The following is a 17,661-nucleotide window of genomic DNA, read 5'->3' on the forward strand; positions in this document are numbered from 1 at the left end:
AGTTTTAAAATCACAAAACTACCAAGCCATTTACTGAATTTTCACAAAGATGTAATTTGTCATTATTTTGTTTGTTTTGTTCGTTTGTTTTATATTGGAAAGAGAACTGATGTCAGACTTGTCAAAATCGCGAAAAATAAAGCAACATTTTGAGAAGACGCCACCTAAGGTACTCAATTCGCCTTGGCCTTAATCACCTCACTATTTCTGTGTTTAATTTTAAGAACATGGAGATTTGGTGGCTGTACGCTAATTAAATCGAGTAGCATCCATATGCAAATGAACAAATCCTTTGAAAAAAAGGACGGAAGGTAATAGTTTAATGTCAAATATATCTGGAGAAATATTTATTTGTTAACAAGGAAGAGGGGAATAATTTTTTGCACGATGTATCTCCAGAGACGTGGAATTGTCCGCGCTTTGGTCGCATTTTTAACGTGCTAAATGAAAAAGTTCGCTATTCACTTGCATCGTTAGGTTACACCGAAATTTCTTACTGTAACCATGGTATTCCCGAATAGTACAACCGAAAAATCTGTCTAAGAAGAAAAAAAAAAAAATGAAAATGAAATTATAACCTTAATTTTTCTTCGTTTTTAGGGGAAGTTGTAAAATATGTATCTATACAATTTAACCTTACAAAAAGGCACTGGCATTACACATGCCGTGCATGGGAACTTCTCTGGTGGAAAACAACAGGAGGTGATTCTCTCTCGTGGGAAATCCTTGGAATTGGTACGCCCAGATTCGAATACGGGAAAAGTACACACGGTTTTGTCTGTAGAAGTTTTTGGGTGTATACGTGCCTTGATGTCTTTCAGACTGACGGGAGGAACTAAAGGTGAGCTTTAATCGCAAACAATTTATTAATGTAAATGGTGCACGAATCCCTATTGAAGCTTCATATTCTATTGAATCCTTCAATAAGACTAACATATAAACGTCTATGTGCTATAGAAAATAGCTCGGCGTCGCATTTGACATGGCTTTGTAGCATATTGAACTGAAACTCTGAGAAACAAGATCGCTGTTTTTGCTATATTATATTCCTAACAGATAATTTTTCTTAATAGATTACATTGTCGTTGGCTCCGATTCTGGACGAATTGTTATTCTTGAGTATAATCCTACCAAGAATTCTCTAGACAAGGTGCATCAAGAAACTTTTGGCAAATCTGGTTGTCGGCGTATCGTGCCAGGTCAATATTTTGCTATAGATACTAAAGGACGTGCTGTTTTGATAGGTGCAGTGGAGAAACAGAAATTGGCTTACATTCTCAATCGTGATACGAAGACGATCGACTACGAAGAAGCAGATAACGATCCTACAGGTTTGTATGATATAATTTTGGTAATACATATTTTTCTTCATTTTGCACTTTTAAAGACATGCCAGTTGAGAAGATTAATACATCTCATTTGGCTTGGCAAAGTGCTACAATAATGGCTTCTGAACCATTGGTATTTGTGTTAAGGGGAGGGTAAGGGATAAAAATCGATTTTTTTTTTGCATGTTATTGTAGTAAAACATTTCAAAAATACCGTGTTAAAATTTTAAGTCAATCCGAGCAAAACTTTTTAAGTTATAGAGCATAAAGCCGAGCCGCCTCAAACATCTGCCGAGACGCAGCAGTTGCGCGCGTAGTCCGTTACAAACTTTAAACGCGGTTTTCTCGAACCTTATTTTTAAAGTGCGTAGTCATTGGCATTTGAAAACTACTCAACCGATCCTTTTGAAATTTTGCACACATATTTTACATGTAAAAACCCTCCCAACGTTTTTTTCCGCCATTTTTTTTTTATATTAAGGTGGTTTTACACCTACAAAATGGCGGCATTTTTTCGTCAAAAATCACTTTTTACTTCAAACGACTACCAAATGGCTGAAAATGAAAATAAATCGTCAAAATAAACGTTGGGGGGGAAGTTTAACTCATACTTTAACTAAATTATTCGATTTTTTTGATTTCAGATGATTCTACGCTGAGATATGCTGGCTGCTGCAAAATGTATTTTTGAAAAGACGTCTCATTTTTTTCATTTCAAACACAGTGTGTTCACGTTCATAAAGTTTACGGGTTACGTGTACACGTAAACTAAGACAGAATTTATGGTTCCGATAAATTTATTGTAATAAAATATTTTATGGAAATCATTTATAGTTGAATTGAACTTAATTGAAATAAAAAAGAAGTTATTAAAATATTTTATTTGTTTAATCGTCGTAATGTTTTTTTAATATTTTTTAAGAACATAAATTCCTTTTCCATTTTGTCAGTTACTACATTTTGGGGAATTAAACTAACTGTAGGCAAATGAGGCCCGATGTTTTAGCGCAAGTCAAAATGTGGAAAATTTTTAAATTCGCGTTTGAGCTCTTCAAAAATTGTTTTCAAATATTCAAATCAGGACACAATTGATGTTCCTATTGAGACAGTGACTCTATATCAGTGGTGAAGTGGATTTTTGAAGTTTTCTGCCCTTTTCTCTCCCATTTTTCCATAAGGAAGAGTTAAAATAAGATTAAATATTAACTGTATCCAAACAATATACGCAATCCATGGATTGCAAAAGGTGCAAACTACAAATACGTGGAGAGACGGGAATAAGGTGTGCGGGTGTATGTGGCAAAACGTATCATTCGCAATATAAATGCTCGGGAATAGACCAATATACTTTAGGAAAATTAGACGAATTTCCCAAACTTCGCTACATGTGCGATGAATGTGTGGTGTATATCAGCAACGTTGACCTCGCAATTAAGGAGGTTCACAATGTAGTCGAGAAGAACGGTTCCCGGTTCCTTGATTACAAGTATTAATTTGAAAGTGCACTCAAAACTCACGAAAAAGAAATAAACAGCTTACTTGAGATTATAGAGAAAAAGTTCAGCGAAAGAATAAGTGGTATGCAAAAAGCGCAAGAAGTATGCGAGCGAGGTGTGCGTGAAATGCACAAAATTCGAGAAATAACTGCAAGCTTCAATGAACAAAGTGGCAAAATATCAAGGCGAATTTATTACAGGTGACAGCAAACACATATAAGTAAAACCCTACATGTATTTGTTGTTGCGTTTGGTGCAAGCATCATGTCAAAATCAGCAAGCAAATGTAAACATACGAATGTAAACATACCAATACATACAAACAAAGCATATCATTTTGACGTAAGCCATCCCTGCGGCGAAAAATTCAGCTGGGTGAATGCTGTCACCTTATTAAATCCACCTTGCAAAATATGCAAGGAACTGCAGAAAACGAGAGAGGAAAATTCGAAGATATACAACGAAATCAAAGAAACGAAAAAGGCAAACATAGCAAATGATAACGGCCAAGTACCGTATGCAGCAGTGTTAAAAAACAACATTGCTCTCAAAACAGTGATGCCGGACTTAAAGAAAGATGCACCATTAGTGATTAAACCGAAATCGAAGCAAAAAAGTGAAAAAACAAAATTAGACTTGACTGCAAAAGTTGATCCAGGAAACTTGAAAATCTCAAATATTGAATCCAGAAGAAACGGAGTTATAGTGATTGGAGCTGAAAATGCAAACGAAAGGGAAAAAATTAAAAAAACGATTGAAGAAAACATTGGTGAAAGCTACGATATTCAAATACCGAAATCAGTAAGACCAAGATTTATGGTATCACTAATGGGCTATAAGAATGATGAAAAGTCATTAGTAGAGAATCTAAAGAAGCAAAACAAAGTTCTAGAAAATAGTGAAATCAAATTAGTAAAAATGTATGAAGTTAGAAAGGAGAGTAGACTTCTTTACAACGCTATTTTGGAAATTGATCCCGAAACTTTCCCCTATGTTTTAAACTGCGAAAAAGTTAATATTGGATGGGAGCGCTGTAAGGTATTTGATGGCGTAGAAATCTTGAGATGCTTTAAATGTCAGGGGTATAACCATAAAGCTGTCGAATGCAAAAACAAAGAAGTATGTTATAAGTGCCTCGAGCAACACAGATCAAAGGATTGTAATAAAGCTAGTATTCAGAAATGTATAAACTGCATACGACCTAATGAGAAGTTACATCTTGGCGTAGACGTAAATCATTCAACTCAGAGCAAGAGATGCCCGGTATACCTCAACAAAGTTGAAATAAGGCGAAAGAATATTAGCTATTAGCAACCAAAGCAACTGCGCAGTTCTTATAATAACATCTTATTACTTAGTTCAATAAAAATAAATTGTGTCCTTCTCCGTTTATTTATCTCTTCCTCTCATATTCTCTATTTCCGCTACTTAAACTTTCTCTTAACTCCTGTTTTAACTATACTTCCTGTCATATTCGGTAATATTCGGGTTTCAAAGGGTCTTATATGCAATGTTCTCTTCTTTACTTCCCTCGCCAATGATAGGTAAGGATAAACAGCTTCACACGGGCAGAGATACCACTTTTAATATGATTCGCGTACTAAGTAGGCTAAAGTCTGGACTGAAAATATGTCATCTCAACGCTCAGAGTTTGCCATCTAAAATTGATGAATTTCGATATATCTTTGAGTCATCTGATGTAGATGTTGTGTGTGTATCTGAAACATGGTTCTCTACGTGGCATAATGGCGATTCGTTTTGTGTTAATGGCTATAAAACTTTCCGTTTAGATAGAGCCAAGCGTGGTGGCGGTGTTGCAGTGTTTGTTAAAAATAGTCTGTCTTGCTCCCCTCAAGTGCATCTCGGAAAATACGAACCTAATAGAATATATTTTCCTTGAAATTAAAACTAAGTATGACAAACTCCTCATTGGCTGTGTATATAGACCTAACAAATGCATCGCCTACGCATCATTTGTTGATTTCATCGAAAATTTGTCTCTTAATTATAATAATATCGTTGTAGCAGGAGATTTTAACAGCGACCTGCTATGTGAAAATGAGTTCGTGTTAGCCATGCGGAGCTTGGGTTTGTTCCCCGTTAACGGCTCTATGCCTACACATTTCACGCAAACTAGCAGCTCTTTGTTACATATATTTTTTTGTTAACGATACCGCTAAAATTCTCCTATTTGACCAGCTTTCTGTGCCAGGTTTTTCTAAGCACGATCTAATTTTCATGACATTTAACTTCCAACTGACCCATGACACTAAATACTATTCATACCGTGATTTTCTACGCATAGATTATGAGCTTCTTGAAGGGGCTGTGGAGGAAATTGACTGGGAATGTATTCATAACTTAATATCTAGTAATGAGCAAATTAGCTTCATTGAAGAAAACATTAGCTCGCTCTTTCACCGCTTCGTACCACTTATACACAAACCAGTAATTGATAAAAACCGGCCATGGTTCAGCAACCATATTAAACACTTGATTTGCAAACGCAACAAAGCGTATCGCAAATGGAAGAGCTTCAGAACCTCAGAAACTTATAACATCGTTAAGGCTTGCAGACGAGATGTTAACAAATCAATTAGATTGAGTAAACTAAAATACTATGAGCAGCAGTTCAGTACTGCAGTGGGTTCGAAGCAGACGTGGAACAAAATTCGTGCGATCGGGATTGGGAACAAAAATCAACCTATGCTAGATTTAGGTGATGTTAATGTAAATGTACTAAATGAGAATTTTGTGTGCTTGCCCGGCTCTGTTAATAATATATGTTCTGACAATTACAATTCTAATCTTAACGTTGTGATGTCCATTTTTTGTTTTGAATGTGTCGATGATTGTGAGGTAGTACAGTCCATACTTAGTGTCAAGTCGAATGCGGCCGGTCTGGATGGAATTCATCCAAAATTTATAAAATTCCTGTTACCAAAGATCTTAAAATATCTTATCTATGCTCTGAATACCGTCTTAACCACGTCAATCTTTCCCAACTCTTGGAAGAAAGCCAAAATCATACCTATTAAGAAAGCGAATGGAGACTACCGCCCGATTGCAATACTGCCGTTCTTATCCAAAGTTCTTGAGCGTATTATGCATCGCCAAATAAACACGTTTTTGAATAGCAACGCCTTGGTGAACACATTGCAGTCGGGGTTTAGATGTAGTAGGAGCTGCACCACAGCACTCCTAAAAGTGTCTGATGACATAAGGCTCAACATTGACAAAAAGCATGTGACCTTTCTAACTCTACTTGACCATTCAAAGGCATTTGACTCCGTAGACCATAAGCTCTTAATTCTGAAGCTTAAAAACTTATTTAGCTTTTAAACGTCGGCCTTGACTCTTATAGAAACGTATCTTAGTGACCGATTACAAGCCGTATGTAGTGATAATACCATGTCAAACTTTCTCCCTGTAACCAGAGGTGTACCTCAAGGCTCTATCCTTGGCCCTCTTTTATTTGTCTTGTACATTAACGATTTGTTCGGTGTGATTAAATATAGTGATGTCCATGTATATGCTGATGACGTTCAATTATATGTTAGTTGTCCCATTAGCTGCATTGATATTTGCATAAGTAATATGAATTCTGACTTGAGCCTCACAAGCAAGTGGGCTTCTGAAAATGGGTTAATTCTCAATCCTGATAAGTCCCAATGCATCGTTATTTACAAAAAACATATCAAGCTCGATGGCTATACACAAGTCAAACTAAATGGCGCTGTGATTAAATATGTGGACAATGTTAAAAATCTAGGGATTACATTTAATAGAACTTTGACATGGAGCAACCACATCTTTACTGTCATAGGCAAAGTTTATGGTATGCTCCGAAATTTATGGACAACTCAATATTTTACACCAGTAAACACTCGACTGCTACTAGCTAAAACGTATTTGTTACCAACGTTACTGTATGGTTGCGAGTTATATACTCCTTGTGATAGTGTGTGTCGTAGTAAGCTTAATGTTTTGTATAACAACATTGCTAGATACGTGTACTGTAAAAAACGTTATGACCATATTTCAGTATTTGTGAAAAAAATTGCTTCCGTATCCTTTAACGACTTACTTAGGTTTAAATGTTTAGTTTTACTCCACAAGATCATAAACACTCAGAAACCCAGATACCTCAAAGATCGACTTATGCCTTCAAAGTCCTGCCGTTCGTTAAACTTAGTCCCGATGAAATACAGTTGTTTGGTGACTGAACGTCAATACTTTGTGTTCTCTGTCCGTCTTTGGAATACCTTACCTTACAAAATTAAACGTATAAAAGAAAGCTCGTGTTTCAAAAATAAATTGCTTCGCTATCTTGCCGAAAATTGCTGAATGTACTTTAAATCTCTTCCCATTAATCCCTACTCCTGCTACTACTATTTTTACCTTACTTTCCTTTTAATACTTTCTCCAACTTATACTTCTTTACTACTACTTTTAATTTTAATTTTAATTTTTATTTTACTGTTAATCCTTTTATGTAAACTATTCTTAAGGTCAATCATTGTAAAAATAACCTATGGTTGTATGTTTTGACTTTAATAATAATAAATAAATAAAATAAATTCGCTCATTTTGCAATATTTTTACATGAAAATTGTATCAAATATTCTTGAAATGTTACTTTATAATATGCAACAACTTTTAATAAACTGACTTGAACCGTTTCGATACAATAAATTCATGAAAAAGTGTTTTTTTAGCGTTTATCCCAAAATCAGCAAGCAAATGTAAACATACGAATGTACACATACCAATACATACAAACAAAGCATGATTCAATTGAATCATGCTATTAAACGTTTAAAATTCTTAGGTACTAGAATCCAACCAAACACAAGAAATTATACACATACACGCACACTTCCTTGCTACGATGTCATCCGCTCAAAAACGCAGAAAAACTGCGTTTGGAAGCATTATATTATTTTATGCTCTAACAATTTAACACACAGAACTTCGTTTCATTAGTTTTATTAGTTTAAAAATCACAAAACTACCAAGCCATTTACTGAATTTTCACAAAGATGTAATTTGTCATTATTTTGTTTGTTTTGTTCGTTTGTTTTATATTGGAAAGAGAACTGATGTCAGACTTGTCAAAATCGCGAAAAATAAAGCAACATTTTGAGAAGACGCCACCTAAGGTACTCAATTCGCCTTGGCCTTAATCACCTTTTATTAATTCGCCGGTGTTCGCTTTGCTTTCCCCGCTTCATTTTGCTTCGTTTCCGTCCATTTCGATTCCGTTCTTTGAGGTGTTTAGTACTATCTCATGGCTTTGGTGGATATTTCTGTGTTTAATTTTAAGAACATGGAGATTTGGTGGCTGTACGCTAATTAAATCGAGTAGCATCCATATGCAAATGAACAAATCCTTTGAAAAAAAGGACGGAAGGTAATAGTTAAATGTCAAATATATCTGGAGAAATCGTTATTTGTTAACAAGGAAGACGGGGAATAATTTTTGCACGATGTATCTCCAGAGACGCGGAATTGTCCGCGCTTTGGTCGCATTTTTAACGTGCTAAATGAAAAAGTTCGCTATTCACTTGCATCGTTAGGTTACACCGAATTTTCTTACTGTAACCATGGTATTCCCGAATAGCACAACTGAAAAATCTGTCTAAGAAGAAAAAAAAATGAAAATGAAATTATAACCTTGATTTTTCTTCGTTTTTAGGGGAAGTTGTAAAATATGTATCTATACAATCTAACCTTACAAAAAGGCACTGGCATTACACATGCCGTGCATGGGAACTTCTCTGGTGGAAAACAGCAGGAGGTGATTCTCTCTCGTGGGAAATCCTTGGAGTTGGTACGCCCAGATTCGAATACGGGAAAAGTACACACGGTCTTGTCTGTAGAAGTTTTTGGGTGTATACGTGCCTTGATGTCTTTCAGACTGACAGGAGGAACTAAAGGTGAGCTTTAATCGCAAACGATTTATTAATATAAATGTGCACGAATCCCTATTGAAGCTTCATATTCTATTGAATCCTTCAATAAGACTAACATATAAACGTCTATGTGCTATAGCAAATAGCTCGGCGTCGCATTTGATATGGCTTTGTAGCATATTGAACTGAAACTCTGAGAAACAAAATCGCTGTTTTTGCTATATTATATTCCTAACAGATTATTTTTCTTAATAGATTACATTGTCGTTGGCTCCGATTCTGGACGAATTGTTATTCTTGAGTATAATCCTACCAAGAATTCTCTAGACAAAGTGCATCAAGAAACTTTCGGCAAATCTGGTTGTCGGCGTATCGTGCCAGGACAATATTTTGCTATAGATCCTAAAGGACGTGCTGTTATGATAGGTGCAGTGGAGAAACAGAAATTGGCTTACATTCTCAATCGTGATACGCAAGCTCGTCTTACAATATCCTCGCCTTTGGAAGCACATAAATCGAATACGCTCACCTATCATATGGTAGGAGTGGATGTCGGTTTTGATAATCCATTATTTGCATGCTTAGAAATCGACTACGAAGAAGCAGATAATGATCCTACAGGTTTGTATGATATAATTTTGGTAATACATATTTTTCTTCATTTTGCACTTTTAAAGACATGCCAGTTGAGAAGATTAATACATCTCATTTGGCTTGGCAAAGTGCTATAATAATGGCTTCTGAACCATTGGTATTTGTATTAAACTATTTTGCAAATACTTCACTGATACGTTGCCGACAAAAGTAATAGCTAGCATATAATCCAGAGGGACTACGTTTTTAAGACATGACAGTTGAGAACATTGAGCGCATCCCATTTGGTTTGTCAAAGAGCTGCACTTTTACGACATGCCAGTTGAGAGGATTATACACATCTCATTTGGCTTGGCAAAGTGCAATAGTAATAATGGCTTCTGAACCATTGGTATTTGTGTTAATTTATTTTGCAAATACTTCACTGATACGTTGCCGACAATAGTAATAGCTAGCATATATAATCCAGAGTGAATTTTCGTTTTTTCAAGATATGACAGTTGAGAACATTGAGTACATCTCATTTGGTTTGTCAAAGAGCTAAAATATTGTTGTAACAGCGTAAACATTCCCTGTATTTGGAGAATGCTGCTGTAATGACGCTCTTTTAGTGTTTATATTATAATCTTGCAAATATTTAACTGTTATGTTGTAAATAAAGCAAATAGTTGAGCACATATTCATTTGAATAATTTTTAAATGTCTATAGTGAATATTTTAGTTAATTTATTGTAAGACAACTTAAAGAATTCAGTACAAATAATCAACTCTTCCTTAAAACTATTAACCTCTGGTCTATACGCGTTTATAGTAAAATCGTACAAATCATTGAGAAGCTTTGAGTTATGTTGAAAATCACTTTTTAATTTTAGGCGAAGCTGCACAGCGCACGCAGCAGACTTTGACGTTCTATGAATTGGATCTGGGTCTTAATCATGTTGTACGCAAGTACTCTGAACCACTTGAGGAACACGCAAACTTCTTAATATCTGTACCGGGTGGCAATGATGGCCCATCCGGAGTACTGATTTGTTCAGAAAATTATCTTACATATAAAAATTTGGGGGATCAGCATGATATTCGCTGTCCTATACCACGTCGGCGAAATGATTTGGATGATCCCGATCGTGGGATGATATTCATTTGTTCGGCTACGCATCGTACAAAGAGCATGTACTTCTTTTTGGTGCAGACCGAACAGGGTGATATATTCAAAGTAACTCTTGAAACAGATGATGATGTTGTATCTGAGATCAAACTCAAATATTTCGATACTGTACCGCCAGCTATTGCCATGTGTGTATTGAAGACTGGTTTCCTGTTTGTAGCTTGTGAATTTTGCAACCAGTAAGGAATAAAAAAAACATATATAGAACATTAAGAAGTCAATATTAAATGACATTTAATTGTAGTTATCTCTATCAAATTGCTCATCTTGGAGACGACGACGATGAACCTGAATTCAGCTCAGCTATGCCACTCGAAGAAGGCGAGACGTTCTTTTTTGCGCCGCGACCATTAAAAAATCTCGTTATGGTTGACGAAATGCCTTCTTTTGCACCTATAGTCTCGTCACAAGTTGCTGATTTGGCCAACGAAGACACCCCTCAACTTTATGTGTTGTGCGGCAGAGGACCTCGTTCTTCAATGCGTGTCCTGCGACATGGCTTAGAAGTTAGTGAAATGGCTGTATCAGAACTACCCGGAAATCCAAACGCTGTATGGACGGTTAAGAAGCGAATTGATGGTTAGTATGAATTCGTTTTTATATTATAATGCCCCTGGTATAAGAAATTCAAAACGAAAATGCAAGATAGGTCATTTTTAAATTTATGTGCGTATGTTTATGTAAGTGTAAAATATATGCAAAGAAAATTTCCTCTCAATCCGACGAATGTGCTCAAAAGTTTGACCACATATCGGAGTATGTATAAAGTAATTTTGAAATATTGAATTAGTCTTTCAAAACTACATTTAAAATCGGTGAGCATGATTTCGTGTATAGTGCTAAGCTAAACATTCAAATTTGAGCACAATTTTTTTAGTACCTAATCGAAGGCTTTTATTTAATAAAAATTTTAGGCCATCACCTAAAATCGAAGTTTTTTATTAGTATATATTTAACTTAATGCTTCAACTAAATACTAATTAGTTTACATTGACATCTTTTTTATCTTCATTATATATCGTGCTCACCGTAAAAGACATTGTTTGAATGCCTTTGCGTTGTGTGGATTGTTTGTATTAAGCCTATAGTTGTCATTATTTTTAATGTAAGCTGGTGTATTTGATGCTTATGTATAAAAAGTACCATCTCCTCACCCTATTCACCCATCCTGCTCCATTATATCATTTCAAGAACACAAAATTTTAATCCTAAATGCAAAGGAATCAAGTTAGAAAAACGTAAAAATCAAACACCAGTTCTTTTTTATTTCAGGCGGTTAACTCATGCATTGTTTTGTGCCGGTCGACGTGACTGTCGAGTTTTGCATAAAATTAAACTGAAATGATTTAATTATATACACATACACATCTGATATAGAACTGTGCATGTGTACGATAAGTTAAATTGTATTAAATAGCACCACAATTATAGGTAAGGCAACATTATTTAAAATCACTGATTTTTATCAGTGTAGGATTTAAGCTGATATCGTAAAAATACAAATACTAAACAAAGCGATTAGAAATTGTTGGCAATGAATATATATGATGTTACATATCCGTGTTTCAACTGATTTTATTTGATTAAACTAAGGTTATCTGACTATTCATTGTCGACAGATATATAATTTAACAGTAAATTCTCGTATTACTCGATACATTCCTATTATTTTAATTTATGTTTTGCAGACGAGTTCGACGCTTATATAATAGTGTCATTTGTGAATGCTACGCTGGTTTTAAGCATTGGTGAGACCGTTGAAGAAGTAACAGACAGTGGTTTCCTAGGAACCACTCCCACTTTGAGTTGTTCTTCTTTGGGTGATGATGCTCTGGTTCAAGTGTATCCCGATGGTATACGTCATATACGTTCTGATAAGCGCGTGAATGAATGGAAAGCTCCTGGAAAGAAATCAATTACAAAATGTGCCGTAAATCAGCGTCAAGTGGTTATCACGCTGTCAGGAAGAGAGCTAGTTTACTTCGAAATGGATGCCGTAAGTAAATATATATTCTAAATTTATACTGATGAAAAACATAAAACATTCATAATGATGACAAAAACACGATAAAGAACAATCATGTTGAGACACTTTGTGTCCTGCAGTGCTGAATACACCCAACCAATAATAAAATTTGCATTTGCTTTTCCCGAAAAAATCCTTTCATGTAAATTTCCTTTTTTACAGACTGGCGAACTGAACGAATATACTGAGCGTTCGGAAATGCCTAATGAAATCATGTGTATGGCTCTCGGTCAAGTACCGGAGGGCGAACAACGCTCGTGGTTTTTAGCTGTTGGTTTGGCCGACAACACTGTACGCATCATCTCTTTAGATCCAAATGATTGTCTTTCACCCTGCTCTATGCAAGCTTTGCCATCACCTGCCGAGTCGCTTTGCATAGTCGAAATGGGGCATACAGAAAGTACTACAAGTGGTGCAAATGATGAACCCGGTGAACGTACTACCAACACTTCTACAAAGGGCACAATTTATCTCAATATTGGTCTGAGTAATGGTGTGCTATTGCGTACTGTATTAGACCCGGTATCTGGCGACTTGGCTGACACGCGTACTCGTTATCTTGGCTCTCGACCAGTAAAGCTCTTTCGAATACGGATGCAAGGCTCGGAAGCTGTACTTGCTATGTCTAGTCGCACTTGGCTCTCATACTATCATCAAAATCGATTCCACCTAACACCATTATCTTATGAAACCCTTGAATATGCTTCGGGATTCTCTAGTGAACAGTGTAGCGAAGGTGTAGTTGCCATCTCGACCAATACGCTGCGCATTTTGGCTTTGGAAAAATTGGGCGCAGTGTTTAACCAGGTTTCTTTTCCTCTTGAATACACACCACGCGCCTTTGCTATTCATCCAGATACGGGTCGTATGATTATTGCGGAAACTGATCACAATGCATACACAGATGAGACAAAAAACGCACGTAAACAGCAAATGGCAGAAGAAATGCGAATGGCTGCAGGCGATGAGGAACGCGAGTTGGCCAATGAAATGGCGAATGCATTTATTAGCGAAGTTTTACCTGAGGAAACTTTCTCGTCACCTAAAGCTGGTTTGGGTTTGTGGGCTTCGCAAATACGTGGACTGGACCCTATACATGGGCATACATTTTTTAAAATACCATTGGTGCAAAATGAAGCAATCATGTCCATGTGCATTCTCAAGTTCAACATTGCTGCCGATGGTCGATATTACTTGGCACTTGGTGTGGCTAAAGAATTGCAGCTAAACCCGCGCATAACGAATGGTGGTTGTATTGACATTTACAAAATTGATCCCACCTGCTCGAATGTAGAATTTATGCATCGCACCGAAATCGATGAAGTACCGGGTGCATTGGCCAGTTTCCAGGGACGATTATTGGCAGGTTGTGGTCGGATATTACGAATTTATGACTTGGGAAAAAAGAAGTTGCTTCGCAAGTGTGAAAATAAACACATTCCATATCAAATTGTCAATATACAGGCAATGGGACACCGCGTCTATGTGTCGGATGTACAAGAATCAGTTTTCTTTGTACGATATAAGAGAGCAGAAAATCAACTCATTATTTTCGCAGATGACACACATCCACGTTGGGTAACTGCTACCACCTTATTGGACTACGATACAATTGCCATCGCTGATAAATTCGGCAATATGAGTGTGCAGCGATTGCCACACTCTGTAACGGATGATGTTGATGAGGATCCAACAGGCACTAAATCGCTGTGGGACCGCGGATTGCTATCTGGAGCGTCACAAAAATCGGAGAATATTTCCTCTTTTCATGTGGGTGAAATCATAATGTCCTTGCAGAAAGCTACTTTAATACCTGGTGGCTCCGAAGCATTAATATATGCGACACTTAGCGGTACCGTCGGTGCTTTTGTACCATTTACCAGTCGCGAGGACTTCGACTTCTTCCAACATTTGGAGATGCATATGCGCAATGAAAATCCGCCACTATGTGGTCGCGATCATTTGAGTTACAGAAGTTCATACTATACCGTGAAAAATGTGCTAGATGGCGATTTATGCGAACAGTATTTGTCTATTGACCCGGCCAAACAGAAGAGCATTGCCAGCGATATGTTCCGAACTCCGAATCAGATATGCAAAAAACTGGAGGATATACGCACGCGCTACGCTTTTTAAGGTGGGTTTATAGAAAAATAATTAATTTCCGCTACGGCTTACAAATTCTTTATTATTGACGTGATGACCATAGTTCTTAGACACATATGTTAGAACCTGAAATCTAATGATTACAGCAAATCCGAACTTATAACTGATTTTTCATTTAAGTACCAATCGGTTGTGCGCATGCATGTAGTTTACTTCTTTCAAAGTACTCATAAACACTTTTCTTATTTTGCAGGCATTTCAAATACTGGTTGGTTTGATGACTCAACGTGCAGATCCAGAAAGACATTTATAAATTCAGATAGACGTAAGTCAATGATATAATTAATTTTGTTTGTTCTTTGAATCTTCAATTAAACTGGGCATACTGGAAAAAAGTACTTCTCTGTGATGTCAAATTTAATTTTTAGTGATGATTAGAGTTTTACCTTGGGACACCTATGAAGTCTGTGATTAGTGTAAATATTTTTTACTGATTAGTGTAATATATAGTAATATTTTGATAAAATACTGGATAAACTCGGCATTTATTTAAATTATTATTATTATTTTTTTTTGCAGTTAAGTTACTACCCTTCGCAGAATTCATCATCCATGCATACTTCGATTGGCGTTTATTAGGTTAGTATAAACACATACGTGCATACACATCTCATTTGAATCGGTTTAAATCTATGATGAGCAACGATTTACCTTGGGACACCTATGAAAATATTTGATTAGTGTAAACTTTTTAACTGATTCTGTATTTGATATGATGTATACTTTAATTGAAATATTTATAATTTTAACAATGAAATTTTCATTTTCTTGCAGTTTCTTAATCGGCTTTAATGTAAAGTACATCTAAGGAATCGGCTGAGATCATCAAAAGGTAATAATTTTTTAAATATTTTTATGGAGCCCACATGTGCTATTTGTTGCCGTATTTGTTCTATTTTATTGTTGGCTTTACTCTCCTAATACATTATCAAAATAGAGCAAATACAACAAATAGTAATATTCGTGAACTCTAATTATTTTGTTTAAATATTATGATGATTTCCGAAATATGTTAGACTTATGAATTTATTTGATTACAATTTTTCTCTGATAATTGTATTTGAAGAAAACAAATTTTAATTTTTTTGAATCAACTAATGATTTTTAATTTTCTTGAACTCTTTGCAGATCTCAAAAGAATTTTGTAAATTTTTATTGAAAAAACAACCACTCATAACTGCCCATCTCAAGATAAATAATCTTAGTCTAAATAATAGTTCTTAGATGATAAGCCTCGCTCGCTATAATTAGTTGAGCATTTATTATTACAATATTTAGTATTTTCTAAAAATGTAATAGGTTAGAATCGACTGAACAAAACATAAAATTAACTTATTTATTAAATTAATATAAACAAAAAGTAAAAGTGAGAAGAATGTGTTTAATTTTCATACATATAAGTCCTTGGTCGGATATAAATCCGTTTCGTTCCGGTAATGTAGAACCGACCGACGTAGAAATTGCAGTCTATATGTATAGCAGAAAGGCGAGAATGCCCCTTGAATTATCAAATAGATCCCCATGTATGTGTGGCGATCTACCTTTCTAAAATAATTAAATTCAATCTGCATTTAGAAGGGAAAATAAACTTTCGGAATCTGATGCTGTAATTTTTTTTTTTTTTTTTTTTTTTGTGAACATAGCATTAGTAAGATGAACACAATATTCGCAGAAGTGTTCCGCTAAAAGAGATTTACAAGTTATGTATTGTATGATGAAACAAGAAAAACAACAAGCTCAAATTTCTGTAATCAAGACGATGATGATATTCAAAGCGAGGCAACGAGTATACAGTCAGCCACGATTCAAAGTAAAGATCCGTTAATCAACGCAACACCTTCTGACGACGCACTAATGTAGGAATTAAGTCGAAATCACTCATCTGAACTCAGCAGAATAACATTCAATCTCGCCAATCGTCAATCTCTTCTATCTAACACTTGTGATACAGAAGAGTTAGCCGGTAGAGAATTCAAAGAGATGATACAGCAATTGAACATGAAACCTTTCTTTGTGGGTTATATCAATGCTAATACTGTGCCGATGCAATTTGGAGATTTAACAACAATTTACTAGAAAGTGTTTGATGTGAAATGCTCGCCAACATTATTATGACTTCGCCGAATATCTAGTAAACTATTACCACCGTGAAATGTGAATCAATTTTTTATCGCCGTATTTCAGTTATTGGGTTCATCATTTAGCAATTTTACTTCATTTTACAGTAAGCAGCAGGTGCCTTGGCGAAATTTGAAAAATATTTAAACTTTTCTCATGTTGTAGCTTGAAACATCAGATTAACGGACGGGAATTTATTACAAACATATAAAAAGTGAGCGTGGTTTTATACGATCTCAATAATAAATCTATCTAAATAGAAAAGATAAGGTGGGGAGTTATACATGTATCGAGAGGTGGATTTATGCTGCAGTGGTGAGCTTCGGGGAACCGTGGAGATTTCAAATGAGGTACTTAGAGAAGGCTGTGGGCGCTTTATAGCTACCACAACATATGCTTACAAACCGATTGGTCCACTTCCTATGAATCTTAATAGCCTGAACAAGTCTTAATAGGACACCACACGTTGCTCTGATTTCATTTAACCAATTTTGAGTTCGAGTGAAACTTTCTTTGGCAAACGCAAGAGAAATATACTTCAGGTCCAGGGTTAGTCTCGATGCCAGCACTGATCAGAAATGTTTGGAGTAACCTAGCTACATATACAGTGAGTCACAGTCAAAGTGAGCCACACTTCCTAGTCATCAGATTTAGTAGAAATTTGTTTAAAAATACCACAGATTGGAAAAAAGATTTATGTGTTTTTATTGTTTGAATATTAGCTTCAATAATTTATCGCTTACATGAAGAACTTTCTTTGTTTATTATAAAAAAATGAACAAAAACTAAAATAATTCACAAATCTCTCTCACAGTGAAAGTGAGCCACCTTAGCTGAAATGAACTTAAAT

At 35.6% G+C, this 17,661-nt stretch overlaps 2 protein-coding genes across 2 annotated transcripts; both read left to right on the forward strand.

Annotated features, from left to right (window-relative positions):
- The first annotated feature begins 202 nt into the window (after positions 1-202).
- Positions 203-2,205, forward strand: LOC129241375 (splicing factor 3B subunit 3-like). The gene is made up of 4 exons (XM_054877649.1): positions 203-311; positions 601-841; positions 1,074-1,331; positions 1,973-2,205. The coding sequence occupies exons 2-4, from the start codon at positions 616-618 to the stop codon at positions 2,017-2,019; spliced, it is 531 nt and encodes a 176-aa protein (XP_054733624.1). The 5' UTR covers positions 203-311; positions 601-615; the 3' UTR covers positions 2,020-2,205.
- A 5,859-nt stretch (positions 2,206-8,064) lies between these two features.
- LOC129240237 (splicing factor 3B subunit 3) lies at positions 8,065-16,059 on the forward strand. The gene is made up of 11 exons (XM_054875909.1): positions 8,065-8,237; positions 8,523-8,763; positions 8,995-9,360; positions 10,206-10,680; positions 10,746-11,080; positions 12,190-12,497; positions 12,690-14,664; positions 14,887-14,958; positions 15,213-15,272; positions 15,468-15,525; positions 15,822-16,059. Exons 2-7 carry the CDS (start codon positions 8,538-8,540, stop codon positions 14,661-14,663), a joined length of 3,684 nt encoding a protein of 1,227 aa, XP_054731884.1. The 5' UTR covers positions 8,065-8,237; positions 8,523-8,537; the 3' UTR covers position 14,664; positions 14,887-14,958; positions 15,213-15,272; positions 15,468-15,525; positions 15,822-16,059.
- Positions 16,060-17,661: the final 1,602 nt, after the last annotated feature.

This window comes from Anastrepha obliqua, chromosome 3 (genome assembly GCF_027943255.1).
Source record: "Anastrepha obliqua isolate idAnaObli1 chromosome 3, idAnaObli1_1.0, whole genome shotgun sequence".
Lineage (NCBI taxonomy): Eukaryota > Metazoa > Arthropoda > Insecta > Diptera > Tephritidae > Anastrepha > Anastrepha obliqua.